We start from the raw sequence: 15,720 nt of genomic DNA, 5'->3' as shown, positions 1-15,720 counted from the left end.
GTTCAGCATTCGTTTTTGGGAATGGCTTGTTCTGGGTAGCTGGTAGGGCCTATTTCAGTTCTGAAATTCTAGGTTTTTGTGATTTTTTTTTTAAGAAATGCCAATTATTGAGCTTTTTATTACTTCTTTGATAATGTCAAGTGCTCTTAAAGATGGTAATTGAATAAATAACTTAGTACGTAGAGAAATGAAGCATCAGTAGAGGCAATTTCTCTTCTTTTGGTGAGCTTGGGTACCTAGATAGAGGCACAAGAGCAGGTGGGGGACTTGGCATTTATATCATTAAATTCTTTGGGGGGAATTTTGGGTTGAACATTGGTTTTAAACATGCTTAGGCCTCTAAGTGTGATTAGTAGCTTTCAATTTGGACTTGTGTCGTTTCTCTTAAACTAATAGAGAACCGATCTGCTAGAGGCCTCGGTGAACTTAAGAAAGCAGCATATTAAGTATATGAATTTCCAGGAAGAGCTGATGTACCTCCAAACATCAATCAGAGTACAGTCATCCCTGGGCAGTTCACATGTGGATTATCTCATGAATGGATTATCTTTAGCAGTTTTTAATTACTGAGCTCTTTTTCCCACACCTCCTATCATAATAGACTCCCTAACATTCTCTTCCTTCTCCACTCAACCCACAATCCAATCAGCATATGCTTCAGGAACAGAAACTACTTTTAATCCTAATATGAGTAAAACAAAATCAGTCAGTTAAACAGATGGTCAAAAAAAGTAGTATTCTAGATTTCAATCTATAGCCAAATTAATTTTAAAAAATTATCTCTTGTTTCATTATGTTGTTCATTTCCCTTTTTGGTAAAACAGGGAAATTCTTAAATTGCTTACCCTATAATTTGTTGTGAGTAAAACATTTTGTAAACTGCAAAGCCCTACAAATAAATAAATGTGAATTGCTTTTATTATGCCATTTTATCCATGCCATTGATCCATTCTGTTAGTTTTTTTTATTCAACAAGTATGTATCAAACACCGGCTCCTTGCAGGACTGAATAAGTTTACTTTGTCCCTTTTCTTTTCAATAAGATCAAGCCATATCGTGCATCGGGATATCTGGGCATGGGAGCCTTCATGAAATATGCTCTAAATATTAGTGAACCAAATTCTGGCTGTTTGTTTTTGATAGCTAATCCTAAAGTCATTATTAATATGTAGCAAACACTACTAGATAGATTTTATTTTCAGGTGCAGCTTGTAATTATAATTATATTATATACATATTATATATAATTATACTTTTATTGAAGTTTTCTATTCTTGAATGTTCCCACAGAGCTTATTCCCAAATTTCCTTAAATTAACCATAAGCAAGGTTTCAGTCCTTGAGAGAATAATTGGGGCAGCCTAAGGTCAGGTTACAGTGGCAGCCACCAAGTATATGAGCAGTAATTGTTTTAAGGTTTATTCTTGCTGGATAACTGGATGTGGATCTGGAAAATTCAGGATGGGAGCCTACCCTTTGATGCCCAGGCCTGTGTATGAGATGCCACCATGGTTAAAGGTATAGACAGAGTTCAACAAGTATTTTCAGAGTGCCTCTTGTATTCTTAGCATTATGCTAAAAATGTTGTTTATGGGAAGCAGTGTAGGGGAAAGGGGTTGTTGCAAAGAAGTACAAAGCAAACATCTTTTCTTATGGGTTTCACACTCTATCTGGTAAAATAAAACTAATAGGCATAAGAACTAGTTAATAGCATTTGTATAACCAACATGCTTTAATATGTTAACTCATTTGATTAGATGACAATTAAGCACTAACATGTGTCCTAATCATTTTTCATACAAAAAGATTTCAGAATAGGGAGGAATCTATGTTGACTATAGTAATAGGAAGAAACTTCATGGAAGGGGTGGGATTTGGCTCAGATTTGTATCAGCAGAGAGATGGTGAAAGGAGATGAGCTTCCAGATGGGAAATCCATTAAAAAAAGGCTTAGAATTTGGAATAAGTTAAATATTGTGTGTGCAGGACATATTGAGGAGGTCAGTGGCTTGCCTGGAATAGAGTGTATGCATAGGTGAGCAGTAAAAGATAAGTTTGTGTTAGTCACGTGGGGTCAGAAAGACAAGGAGAGAAGATCTGACTCAATAATAACTGGAATTTATGTGACACTTAAAGGTTTGAAAAGTACTTAAAATGTATTATTTAATTAGATCCTCAAGACAACTCATGGAAAGAGAAAAGAAAGACATTTTGACTTTCCTTTCCCTCTGCTCATACACTTCTCTTAATCTCTTTTGAGTGATATGTCATTACACTCCTATAGCAAGCAAATGCTAGCTAGTTTTATTGGCCTGGCTGAACCTTTCTTGGGTCAAGCCTTGCAGGTATTATCGTCCCCATTTTGTAGATGAAGAAGGCCCTGGAGAGGTTAGCTTGCCTATTGCCAAATAGCTAGCAAATGTCAGAGGAGGAATGCATTATTCTTTCTACTATACCATGCTTTCTCTATATTCCCATATGCATTTGGGAGCTGTGACAGAGCAGGGGAGAGATGTAATATCCTCCTTTAATCCTAAACCTGCCTCTCTTTTAAAGTTCACTGAGTGCTGGGTTCGATGGCACACGCCTGTAATTCCTGCCATTAGGGAGGCTGAGGTGGGTGGATTGCTTGAGCTCAGGAGGTCTGAGCCCCAGGAATGCTGAGGCCAATTAGGTACCTGCATTAAGTCCAGCACCAATATGGTGATCCCCCAGGAGCAGAGGGATACCAGGCTGCTTAAGGAGAGATGGACTGGCCAGGGTAGAAATGGAGAAGCCTCAGTATTGATCAGTAATGAGATTAAGTCCCTGAGTGACTGCTGTGCTTTCAAACAGGGTGACATAGGGAGACCTAAACCCCTCCCCTCCCAAAGTAAGCAGAAAGTTCACTGAACTTGATAGAACTCTTGTCTGCCCAGGAGACAAGGATAGTAAATAAGACCCTAGAAAGATTCATCAAAAGCACTAAAACCTGTTACCAAGCTAGCAAGTGCTTTCTGTAGGAGTACAATGATATATCACTTGAGACAGCATGACAAGACAGGTGGAGGGGAAGGAAAGTTAAAAAATGTCTTCCTTTTCTCTTGTCCCTCACTTCCTTTTCTTACCTCAAGGACTCTAGGACTAAGTGCTTGAAGTAACCCAGTCAGTCAATAAGCATTTATTGAGTACCCACCAAGTGCCAGGAGCTCTGCTAAAGTGCTGAGGATACAAAGAAAGGTTATTTTCTATATGACCAGTACGTCCATGGTCCTTGAGGATCCATTGAGCACAAACATAGAAAAAAAATAGACAACCTGATAGTTTGCCCATAGTCTCAGCATCCATCCCCATTGAAGCCCATAAAACAAGGTGAAATAGTCTGGCCTTAGTCTTTAGTCTTCCATCTTTCTCCTGTGCTTCTCTTGATAAAGGTACCAGCCAATGCAAAAGTGCATGAAAAAACAGTAAAGAAGGAAGTATAGGAGGACATGGTGCATAATTAGCTTATGAGTCATTGAGGGATGTTGAGGAGAGGAAGTTGTACTTCAGTTTGGTTGGGCAGTTCATCCTACTAAATAGCTGAATACTGATTCATGAGAGAGGTTCTTCTGTGAAATGAAGCTCTGGTTTGACTAAATATTCAAGTCCATGGGATGTAGATCTGGAAGGGACATTGGTTATCTTCTAGGTCAGGGATCAGCAAATTCCAGCCCAGGGGCCAAATCTTGCTGTATTTCTCTCTTTGTTTTTGTTTGTTTGTTTCTGTTTTTGAGGTATTGGGGTGAAGTGACTTGCCCAGGATTACACAGCATCTGAGGTTGCATTTGAAATCAGGTCCTCCTGATTTCAGGGCCGGTTCTCTATCCACTGTGCCACCTAGCTTCCCCTGTATCCTGTCTTTATAAGGCCAGGAAGCTGACTGGTTTTTATATTTTAAAAATATAATAAAACTTTACTTAAAGGTATAGAGAGCATTCTTAGCTTGAAGTATACAAAAACAGGCAGGAGCTGGCCTGAATGCCTCTGATCAAGGAATTGAGACTCAGAGAAGTAAGTGATTTGCCCCAGTTCTCTCAGATCATAAGTAGCAAAGCTGGAATTCAAACCCAGGCTCTCTTGGAAGCCAAATGCAGCCCTCTTTCCATTACATCTTCCTGCAACACATAAATGAAATGGGGAAAATGGATCCTAACCAGGAAAACGTGGATGGCTTTTGAAAGGTGACAAAGGAGTTAAATCTCTGGTCTTTTTGGCTGCGATCACAGATCCACAGCAGATCCACAGCGCAGAAGTTCTGTCTTTTCCCAAAAGTCCTTTGCCTTGGCAAAATTCTGTAATTTTGACAGAGCTGTTTAATTTTAGGGCTCAGTGCCATTCAGAAAGGGTTTACTGGCAAGAACGATTTCTATGTAACCGCAGATGAATGCTACATTATAAGAAGAATGCAGTTTAGACACTGGATTGCTAAGACAGAAGATAATGAGATAGGGTAGGGGGAAATAACAGGGCTCTCTCCACAGCAGTCTACAAATTGTCATGTTTCATCCCTTGGATGGCTGGTTTTGTTGAAGCCATGCTTAAAACAAGCTTTTGAAAATCAGAGAGCCTTCTGGTTTCAGGGAAATTCAAGAGTCGTTTTTCATGACTGAGATAGCATCTTAAATGCCTGTCTGACTTCTAAAAATACTTCCTTTTAAATGGTATTGCTTAATAGCGTAGGAGAAAGAACAGTTGACTTGGGTCCAGTTCATGGTTCTGATACTGGCCATATTCTCCCTTAAGCACTCTGAGCCTTAGTGGCTTCCACAGCCTTCCTTTCAGAGTTATTGTCATGAAAATGCATTGTAAACCTTAAAGTGCTCTATAATTTTGAGTTATTGTGTATTGATTTATGTTGTATGAGCTATGGAAGTAGCTTCTGATTGTTTGGAATTGTTTCTGTTCAGAAATTGAATTTGGATTACTGAAGGAGCTTCTAATTTTCACCACAAATTGGAAAACAATTGTCTTATTTTCTGCAAAATATTTTCCTCAAGTTATTTTTTAAAAAATGTTTTCCTCTGAACTGTATACATTTATTTACAGATTTTGATTTTTAGCTAAATCTAGATTATGGACATTATCAAAAATTGTTGTGTAGAAGGAGGTGACACTTGAGGAAACCAGGGATTCCAAGATTTTAATTAGTCAATGAACATTTATTAGGCATCAGGGCCAGGTATTAGGGATACAAAGAAAATGAGCTAATACCTGCCCTTGAGCTTACTTTCTTTATTTAAAAATTTAATTTTCTTGATTTTTAAAAATTTCTGCATTTCCCCATATATTTCTCCCCATTCTGTGTCCCAGAGAGCCATCCCACATAAGAAAGCATTAAAAAAAAAAGGCCGGTAAATCTAGCCAGCAGATCCTAACAGTCTGACATCTTTTCCGTACCTGTGATCCACCACCTCTTCAAAGAAGGGACTTGGAGTCAATTTTGCTCATGATAATTTCATAGCTCTTAACGTCCATTGTTTTGTTGTTCTTTCCAGCAACATTGTTGTAGTCATTGTGTATTATTTTCTTGGTTTTGATTACTTCATTTTATATCGGTTAATAGAAGTCTTCCCATACTTCTATTTTATGGTCATCATATTCATTATTTCTTACAATGTAGATGAGACATGGAGTGACATGTGTAAGGAATAGCAAGATCAGATTGGATGGACCATAGAGTACAGGGAGAGGAGTAATATGTAATAAGCCAGATTCTGAAGCAGTTTAAACACCAAACAGATGAGTTTATAATTTATCCTAGACTCGGTGGGGAGCTGTAAGAATTTTTTGAGTAGGGAAGTGACATCATCAGACCTCAAAATTATTTTCAGAGATGTATGGAGAATGGATCGGAAAGGGGAAAGACTTAGGAGGCCATTGCAGTAGTCTAGGTGAGAGGTGAGGGCTTGAACCACAGTAGTAGTCATGTGAGTAAAAAGAAGAAGATGGATGTGAAAGATGCCACAGAGGTAGAAATTACAAGATTTGGCAGTTTACTGGGTATATAACATGAAGGAATGTGAGGAGTCAAGGATCATACTAAGTGAGCCCAAATGACTGAAAAGATGGTGGTGCTGTAGACAAAAATAAAGATATTTTGAAGAGGAATGGGTTTTGGGAGAAGATAGCAAGTTCTATTTAGGATGTAATTAGTTTAAAATCGCTGTGGTACATTTACTTTGAAATATCCATCAGCCAGTTGGAAATGCTTGGGTAGAACTAAGGAGGAAGACTAGGTAGGGCTCCATATGTAGGTTTGTGAGCTATAATGCCCATCATACCTATTATTTGAAGTATGGTTAAACAAGTTGTAGGACATGAATGTAATGGGATATCACTGTATTGTAAGAAATAATGATTATGATGAATATAGAAAATCATAGGAAGATTTCTATTAACTGATACAAAGTGAAGTAGTCAAAACCAGGAAAATAATTAGTGACTACGACAGTGTAGACAGAAATGATAATTAAACCCATGAAGCAAATAAAGTCAGGAAACAAAATAGTATAGAAAAGAAAGAAAAGAACCCTGTCTGGGAACTGTGTCCCTATCCCTTGGCTCTGTCCAGAATGGGCTTTTTTCTCTGTTTTTATTTCCTGATTATATTACATTGTGCTATAATATAACATAAGAGTTATTATATATTTTATATATTGATATATAATATTATATGTCACTGAGGGAAAGTAACAATGATCAGTCAGGCAGGTAAGAGAAAGAATCAAGAGAAAGAACATTATTTTGGAAAACCAAATAATAGAAAATATATAAGGGAACGTGATGAACAGTATCAGTCACTGCAGAGATGTTGAGGAAGATGAGGATTGAGAAGACACCGTTAGAATTGTCCGTTCATGGATCATTGGTAACTTTGGAGAGCAGTTTCAGTTGCCTGGAGAGGTTGGCAGCTGAGCGGCAGAGTTGAGAACTAAGATGAGCATGCAGTAGATGCAAAGAATTTTCTTTGAGTTCAGCTAGGAAAGGGAGGTAGGCTATCAGATGAGAGCTGAGGGGATGGCAGGGTATACTGACAGGTTTCTTATGGTGGGGGAATTTAGAATAGGGTGTTTGTAGGCAGCAAAGAAGGGGTACTTTAGCGCGTGGGGAGAGATTGAAGACGAGTGAAAGGAGAAGGGGCGCTGGGGGTGATGTGCTGGAGAAGTTGGGAAGGAAGAATGGGATCAAATATAAATGTAAAGGGGCTGATCTTGGCAAGGAAAAGTTTACCAGAGACCAAAGTAAAGGGAGAGAAAATAGGAGATATGTTGAAGGGTTTGAATAGGGAATGATGGCAAGTTACAACCAGCTATATGGACAAAATTCACACTGGCCGGAATTCCAGGTCCTCTGCAAAGAGACAGAAACGTTCCATAGGCTGTTGGCAATGGAAGTCTGAAGCTTGTAAGAAAGGTCTAGGCCGGAGAGAGAGAGATTTAGCAGTTATCAGTGATTAGAGTCCCTTGGTTGAAGCTATGGGCTGACTGAAATTGTGAAAGGAGGGAATATTGAGAGAAATAAAACTTTTCTTGTACAGGGTAGAATGCCTGTGAGAGCCTGATCCTCTTAAAGGTTGGCAGAGAGGTAGTGCAGTGGATAGATCCCTGGGCCTGGAGTCAGGAAGGCTTGAGTTCAAATATAGCCTCAGACACTTATTAGCTGTGTGATCCTGGACAAGTCACTTAAGCTGTGTCTCTCTCAGTTTCCTTGTTTGTAAAATGGGGATAACAATAGCATCCTTCCCAGGGATGTTTTGAGGATCAAATGAGATAATATTTGTAAAGCGCTTTGCACATCTTAAAGTACTATGTAGATGCTAGCTATTATTGTTGTTGTTAAATTGTTACCATTATTCAGGGTGTATTGATTTGGGATACCAGATGAGGTCGCCATACTTGTGAAGTTGGACCAACAGATTTTCTTCCTAGTGAATACATGTGATTTTTTTTAATACATTTTTTTTCTTATTGGACTTAATACCTATAGGTGAAGAAATAACAGTGTGAGAAATGTAAAACAGGGCAAATATACGTGCACATTTTTATAGTGAATTTCAGTTCCTGAAAGTGTTTGGAGAGTGTATTCTTAACTGTTATTATTCAGTCATTTTAGTTGTGTCCTGACTCCTCATGACCCCATTTGGGGTTTTCTTGGCAGAGATACTAGAGTGATTTGTCATTTTCTTCTCCAGAAGATGAGGAAGCTTAGGCAAACAGGGTTATGTGACTTGCCTAGGGTCACACAGCTAGTAAGGGTCTGAGCTGGATTTGAACTCAGGTCTTCCTGACTCCAGGCCCAGTGCTGTATCTACTTCCCCAGCTAGCTGCCTGTTAGCATTGTTACATTGTGTGTGTTTGCTTTGAATGCGCCAACTCCAAGCTCAAGTATTTATTCCTTTACATTCCTTAGGTGCCCCAGTGAGTGCCTGCAAAGGCTACCTGAGCAGTGGTTGAGGGATGTCTTGGAAGAAATTAAGTCCAGCAATCCTTCTTCTAAACTCTGTGCAACGAGACGCAGTGCTGGGATTCCCTTCTACATTCAGGTAACCACGAGACTTTGGCTTTTTCCCTGTCACTTAGGTTTACTGGATGGAATATATGTTCCTGTGACAACTCTATTTTTTGAGAAGACAGTAAACAGTACACATCCAAATCCCTGCCTTTGTTCAGCTGGAAATTGTAACTGCAACAGTGTTTCAGATGGAGCCATCTTGCATTTTTCATCTTGTGCTTTTTCAGGCAGTACACGTGGTGCTCTTGTTAGGAAAAGGGATCATAATACCCGAATGTCAATGTGTTGAGTAAAGCAGACTGTTCCTGTGCTCACGGGCTGGGGGAGAGAGGAAAGAAGCTAGGAAGGAGAGTTCATTCAATAAGCCAAAAGGAGACCCCAGCCCTGAATAGTCTTTTTTTTTTGTTTTTACAATTTTTTAAACTTTTAAAAAATGTGTTATTTTTAACATTCTTTTCTTTTTAAATTTTGAATTCCAAGTTCTCTCCTTCCTTCCCACCCTCTCTCCCACCCTCTGAGAAGACAAGCAACAAATAAATAACTAATTATATGTGTGAAATCGCATAAAATATATTTCCACATCAGTCATATGTTTTTAAAAAGCAGGAAAAATAAAGTGAGAAAATTATATGTCAGTTTTCATTCAGAGTTCACCAGTTCTCTCCCTGGAGGTGGATAGCATTTTTTCCTCATGAGTCCTTTGGAATTGTCTTGGATCATTGTATTGATCAGAGTAGCTAAGTCTTTCACAGTTTATCGTCATTACAGTGTTAATATTATTGCACACAAGAATCTCCCAGTTCTTCTTCCTTAACTTTGCATTAGTTCATATAGGTCTTGACATGTTTTTCACTAAATATACTTTTTAGACAAACTTTTTTTGAGTGTTCAGTGAGAAGAAAAAGAAAAAAGAAAAAAATTAAGGTGAGATTAAAAATGTGGGAAAATTCCAAATGAGTGAGATGAAGTTTTATTACTCACTTCTCCCCACATTCTTCTCTTCTTTGCTCCTTACATAGCCACTCAGTTCCAATAGACACCATATGCAGAAGAAAGGATTCATTATGCTTAAAAGAAAGAAGGATGTTGACTTGACACAGAGGTCAGTAATGTATAGTTGCACAGGGTTAAAGCCAGTAACCTTCATAAATCAACTCAGTGCTAGCCTCTGCTGGGCCACTGTTCTTTCTCCTCAGTGGGATACATCCTGTAGCAATGTTTGTGCCTCACCTGAGCCTGAATACAGATGTGAAGGCCAGGAGAATATCTCCTTGTTTGATGTGAACTGTGTGCTTTTAGCACGATCTTGGTGCCCCCCACCAACATGAAATGATCATGAGCTTCTTAAGTGCAGGGACGAACTTGATTTTTTTATTTGTGTGCATTTTCCATCCACATATCTGTTCATACAGCGTTTTCTCCGCATTAAAATGTAAGTTCTAGATAGTAGGGATTGTTGTTTCTTTTTTTTCCTCTGCACATAGCACGGTCCCTACCACATAGTAGGTGTTTGATAAACGCTCATGGAATTAATTTGTATTGTAGCTCCTCAGGGTTCTTCTGTGCAGCTAAACAAAAATTAAATATTAGCCTATGAATGGTGTCTTTCAGAGGCCAAAGGGTTAATTTTACAGGGAATTTTATTCCTAGTTCTCCATTTAAAGGAGCTGATACTTACTGCAGAGTCTTTGTTATAGCATCAACTTTGAAGTATTATTAATCATGAAATCATAGAGCATTAACAAGTTATTGGTATGAACTATTCCCTTGGCATCTTAGAATTTTTAGAGCAGGCAGTTATTTTAGAGATTACCTAGACAGGCATCTTCATTTTACAGGTGAAGAAACTGAGGAATAAAAGGTTAAGGGATTAGCCTGAAGTCTGGGTAGCTGGAGCTGCTTAAAGCTCTTAGCTCCAAAGTCAGGGCCTTTTACCTCACAGCAAGCTGCTTTCTCACTGTCTCATGGATTATTCAAACAAACAACTGAAAACAGACGACTTGCGTGATTATTCTGTGTGACGACGAACCTATACAGATGAACCTCGGAAATGTTGAGCTTGGGACTGTTGTATGGGGAAAAGGGAGTAGGGTGTGTATAAGGGGAGAGTACACTGAGGCCTGTTAATATCTGCCCTGTTTTCCCACAGGCGTTGTTGGCTTCTGAGCCAAAGAAAGGCAGGATGGATTTATTGAAGATAACAATGAAAGAATTGATCTCTTTGGCTCTACCTTTAGGTGACTCACAGAGTTCAGTCCCACAGGTAATAATTAAAACATACTCCCTCAGAGCCTTACCAGGAAGGCAGTTGTTTTAAACTGTTAGTCTTTAAAGCAAAACAGAACTCAGAAAGAATTCTCGTTTGAGTGGACCTGTTATCGCTGTCTAAGTCAGGGACAAGACAGATATTCAAAACCATTTGGATTTTGTTTTTGTTTATTGCCTCTCCCCCCCAGAATAATCCTTAAGCACCACTTCAGTGGCTGTGTATTGTCTCTATAAGAAGTTGTTTCTAAGCTGTGGTGAAAAACATCCTGTTTCCGTTAGGGAGGATTTTGTATACAATAATGATTGCCTCTGATATTTATAAACTAATATGATGTCACTTAAGAATTTCCCATGTGTGTCTCTCTACCATTGGGGCACATTGAATAGAATAGGTCAGGCAAAATGTTTCTAAAAAAAGTTACCACCCAGCCTTTTACAGATGAAGAAACCACATCTTTCCATTTTAATAGTAGTTTATTTTCAGCCCCTAAAAATCTTGTTTTGTGAAATAGGTTTGAGTTATTCAGCCAACCAACAAGCATTTTCTGAGTTTTTACCACATGCCAAGGCACCGTACTAGGCTGTGTGAGAAACATAAGGAAGCATGAGACCTGGTCCACACCCTGTCCTGATAGGGAGTTTAGCTTAGTTGGAGAGAGGAGACAATACATATAAAAAGGTATCTAATAATACAGGAATGTTCATGGTGAATGCCAGATGGAGTACACTCCAATGCTGGGCTTCCTCTTGTAATATCAACAGTAGCCTCAGAAATGTAGTTGCCACCTGACGGCTGGTCGCTACCAAACTTGACCTGTGTTTGGTTAGCATGTACTCTGTATCCTTTTAAATCAGGGACAGGGTTTCATTCCCCGTGTGGTGGCACCTCTTTCCAGTGTCTCTGACACCAACTTCCATACTCTTCCTGAAAGTGGGGTTGAACAGGTCTGAAGAACTCCTAGTCTGACCAGAAGGCCTACACTCCCTGTTTCCAGCACTCATTCACAATTCTGTCTACCTCATGCTGTAGCCATATACACACTTGTCCATCATACGCCTTTAGTGCTGGGACCTGGCTGGTCCCCATCTTTTTGGAAGAGCACACAGGTGGAAGGAGATGACTAGAAAGTGGAAAGTTCAGAAAGCAAGACGTAGAATTCTACCTCCAGACCTTGAGAAAAAAGATAGAGACACTGTGAAAACAAAGATAGGTAAAAGGGTGGGAAGGTAGGAGGCATGAAATGGAAAGATAATATTTAAGAAATAAATGTTTATTGATATGTTTTATTTTTATACCACCAACAATCTCCCCCCCCCTTTTTTGTTTCTCTTTCCAGAGAGCTATCCCTTATAATACAGAGTGAGAAAGAGGGAGTAAAAAGTTTGGGAAAACTAAGCAACTCATCAGTAAAGTCTGACACTATATACAATATTCTTCCCCCACAGTCAGCCATTTTGATGAAGTGAGGTCATGTGCCTTCTCGTAAGAAGAAAAGATTTTAAGAGTATATGAGAGGCGGAAGCCGATGTCTAGGTCTCCTGTTCTTGTGAAGATGTAGCATAGGCAAGCCATTATTTGTCGAGCCTAACATATGCCCATGAAGTATGCAAGAGAAAAAGACTTGTACTCATTACTTTTCAGGAGCTTGCCATCTCTTTGGTGAGTCTAGACTTATCCATATGAAAACGAGAAAAATATAATAGAAAATGAAGTTATAGATTGAGTTATAGAGATAAATGCTATTAATTGAAGATATTATCTGTGTCTCTTAGAATAGTCAGTATATATGTAAAATAGGGTAGGCTTCATGCAGGAAATGGGACTTGAGCTAGTCCTTGAGCGTGGGGATTGAGATTGTTAGAGAGGAAGCTTTTCAAGTGTAAGGTATGGAGCCATAGAAGTAATGGACATCAGATACCACCAGTAACCTTCACGTTGATTCATATTGACCACAGATTTAGCAGCTCTTTAGCATTTGAGCTTGAAAGGTTCTCTAATGTTTATTTAACTGAGTGCCTTTCAAAACAAATAGTCATTTGGGTGGGCTGTTTTTAAACCATTTACACTGAAATTTAGGAGAAAATTATTGAATCTCTTTTCAAATAAGTTTTCTTTCTGTGTGAAATCAAGTTATTTAGATTCTCCATAGACTATTCCGTCTGGGTATTTTATATATTTGTAAATATTCAGCCTTTTCATTTGTCTTTGTAGTTTGCATATTGTGTATAGTAGTTTCCAGTAATTTTCTTTATTTCCTCTCATGTGTTGTTATCCCCCATCTCATTTTTTATTTTGGTAATTTGGTTTTCCTTTCTCTTTTAAAAAAATCAAATAAGATAATATTATGTTCATTGGGGCTTTAAAAAAAAACCCAGCATCTAGTCTTATTGAACACTTTAGTAGCATTTTGCTTTCCTTTTTGTGTTTATTATTTGATTTTTAGCATTTCTGTTTTTGTGCTTTTTTTGAATATTATTTTGTTAATTTCTAGGTTTTTTAGTTGCTCAATAACTTCTTTGTCTTTTTCTCTAATCTACTGGTATAGGTTTTTAGGAATAATAATTTTCCAAGTCATATTTATTTCCATAAATGCTTCTGAAAAGAATGGATTTTAGTTTAAATAATAAGTAATAGCCATCCCACCCTCTACCACATATGCAAATTTATACTCTTTTAGTGACCACCTAAAATTATTTTTATTAAATTTTGAAGGTTTTGCATTTTCTGTCTTTATATGTTTTAGTTTTGTTCTGTAGCTTGAGAGAATTTCAGTGTCAGTTATGTTTTTTTTTTTCTGGCTGTTTTTGTTCAAGGTCCATGCTCTAAATATCCTTAGAGCTTTGTTCAGAGATACTCGTCTGGGTGAAAACATCATTCCTTATGTTGCGGATGGAATTCAAGCTGCAATTCTGGGCTTTACGTCTCCTGTCTGGGCGGTAAGTCAGTCTATTGTTTTCCTCAAATTGCATATCAGAGTGGGTTATTATTGACTGAATTTCATTTATTGGACTTCTGGGAAGAGGCACTTTTTCAAAGTGTTGTAGTGGTTGGCACAGGAAAGCAGATTACGTGGTCCAGATTTTAATTTTTTTATGTAAATTTCTATTGGTCTTTTGTTTACATATCTCTAACATTCTCTGCTATATCCCTCCCCCACTGCCTCTTTTAATTAAAAAAAAAAAAGAGGAAGAAGGAAAAGAAATTCTGCTATCAAAAAAGTCTGACATTATATACCCCAGGCCTCTACTTCGACAAGAAGCAGGGAGAAGTGTCTTTTCACATCTCTTCTTTGGGACCAAGCTGGGTCATTATAATGTTGCAGCAGCACTCAATTTCCATTGCCTTGGTGGTGGTGTTTCTGCTTATCTTTTTGTAGTCATCAGGTACATTATTTCCCTGGTTCTGCTTACTTCACTTTGCATTAGCTCATGCCCAGTCTCATGGGCCCAAGTTTTTCTGCGCTTCTCTGTATTTACCATGTTCGTTATTTTTTAAAGGACAACAATATTCCATCGTATTCATTTCCCACAGTTTGTTGAGCTGCTCCCCAATGAATGGACATTTACTTCATCTCTGGTTCTTTATGGCCATAAAAAGTGTTGCTGCAGATCATTGTTTTGGTGTCTGTCAGGCCTTTCTTTTTGTGGTTGGTCTTCTTAGGTGTGTTGTTGTTCAGTCATTTTTCAGTCATGTCCTACTCTCTGTGACCCCGTTTGGGGTTTTCTTGGTAGAGATTCTGGGGTGGTTTGCCATTTCCTTCTCCAGCTCGTGTTATAGATGAGGGAACTGAGGCAAACAGGGTGAAGGGACTTGCCCAGGATCATTTAGGAAGTATCTGAGGCCAGATTTGAATTCAGAAAGATGAGTCTTCTCTATCCACTGTATCACCTAGCTGTCCCCTTAAGTGTAAACCTAGCATATTCCTAGTGGAATCTTTGAGTCAAAAACCATGGATATTTTACTCACTCTTTTCAAAATTCCATATTGCTTTCCAGAATGGTTAGACCAATTCATAGCCCCACCAACAGTTCATGAATGTGCCAGTCATTCTGTACCCCACCCAGCATTGACTATTCCCATTTTTTTGTCATCTTTGCTCATTTGCTTGGTATGATTGAAACCTCAGAGTTGTTTTGATTTGATTTCTCTTATTAGTTATTTGGAGCATCCTTTTATGGGGTTTTTAATATTTGTAGCTCTTCATTTGAGAAGTGTTCGTGTTCATTAACTCCTTATTTATTGCAGAATGACTTTTAGTCTCATATATTTTTGTAAGTTGTCTATATATCTTCTATGTTAGATGCTTATCAGGCATATTTGATACAAAGATTTTGTTTTTTCCCTTCTTAGCCTATATGTGTTTATTTTGTTTTCATAAAAGCTTTTCAATTTCATGTAATTGAATTACCCATTTTGTCTTTTGTATTTGCTTCTGTCCCTTCTTTGGTTAAGAATTCATCCTCTACTATAGTAGTGAAAGGTTTATAATCTACTTCTTTCCCAATTTTTTTTTAGTGATCTAACCTTTAATATTCATGTTGAGTATTCATTTTGAATTTGTTGTGGAATATGGTTTAAGATGTTGACCAGAACCTAATTTCTGCCAGATCATTTTTCAGTTTTCTCAGCCTTTCTTGTCAAATAGAGTTCTATCATAACAATTTATGGTTTGGGGTTTAATGAGCACTGGGTTTGACTTTACTTATTTCTGATTCTTCTTTGTCTAGTCTTTATCTGTTTTTCTATCTTTTAATCATTATCAAGTGATTTTGATGGTTGTTACTTTATAATATATTTTGAAATCTGGAAGCTGGTCCCTTTTTATTTCTAACCTTTTTCATTATTTCCCTTGATATTTACTAGACCAGAAGTCAGTGGATAAATTGCAATAGGACTGTGAAGTTGGATAAAAAAAAATT

The 15,720-nt window shown here is 38.0% G+C and overlaps 1 protein-coding gene across 8 annotated transcripts in view; it reads left to right on the top strand.

Moving 5' to 3' along the window:
• THADA (THADA armadillo repeat containing) overlaps window positions 1-15,720 on the top strand; it is a 443,253-nt gene that overhangs the window by 92,580 nt on the left and 334,953 nt on the right. For 6 of the 8 annotated variants that reach the window (XM_021001257.2, XM_021001255.2, XM_078149496.1 and 3 more), the window contains 3 exons: window positions 8,431-8,563; window positions 10,682-10,795; window positions 13,615-13,737. In XM_021001257.2, coding sequence (XP_020856916.1) covers window positions 8,431-8,563; window positions 10,682-10,795; window positions 13,615-13,737 — 370 coding nt within the window. Of the gene's footprint in view, window positions 1-8,430; window positions 8,564-10,681; window positions 10,796-13,614; window positions 13,738-15,720 lie in introns of those variants that run through there. The other 2 variants (XM_021001256.2, XM_078149497.1) reach the window with 2 other exon arrangements.

The sequence above is a fragment of the Phascolarctos cinereus genome, unplaced genomic scaffold (genome assembly GCF_003287225.1).
Source record: "Phascolarctos cinereus isolate Bilbo 61053 unplaced genomic scaffold, phaCin_HiC Scaffold_2;HRSCAF=192, whole genome shotgun sequence".
Classification (NCBI taxonomy): domain Eukaryota; kingdom Metazoa; phylum Chordata; class Mammalia; order Diprotodontia; family Phascolarctidae; genus Phascolarctos; species Phascolarctos cinereus.
This window is presented reverse-complemented; position numbering and strand designations above follow the sequence as displayed.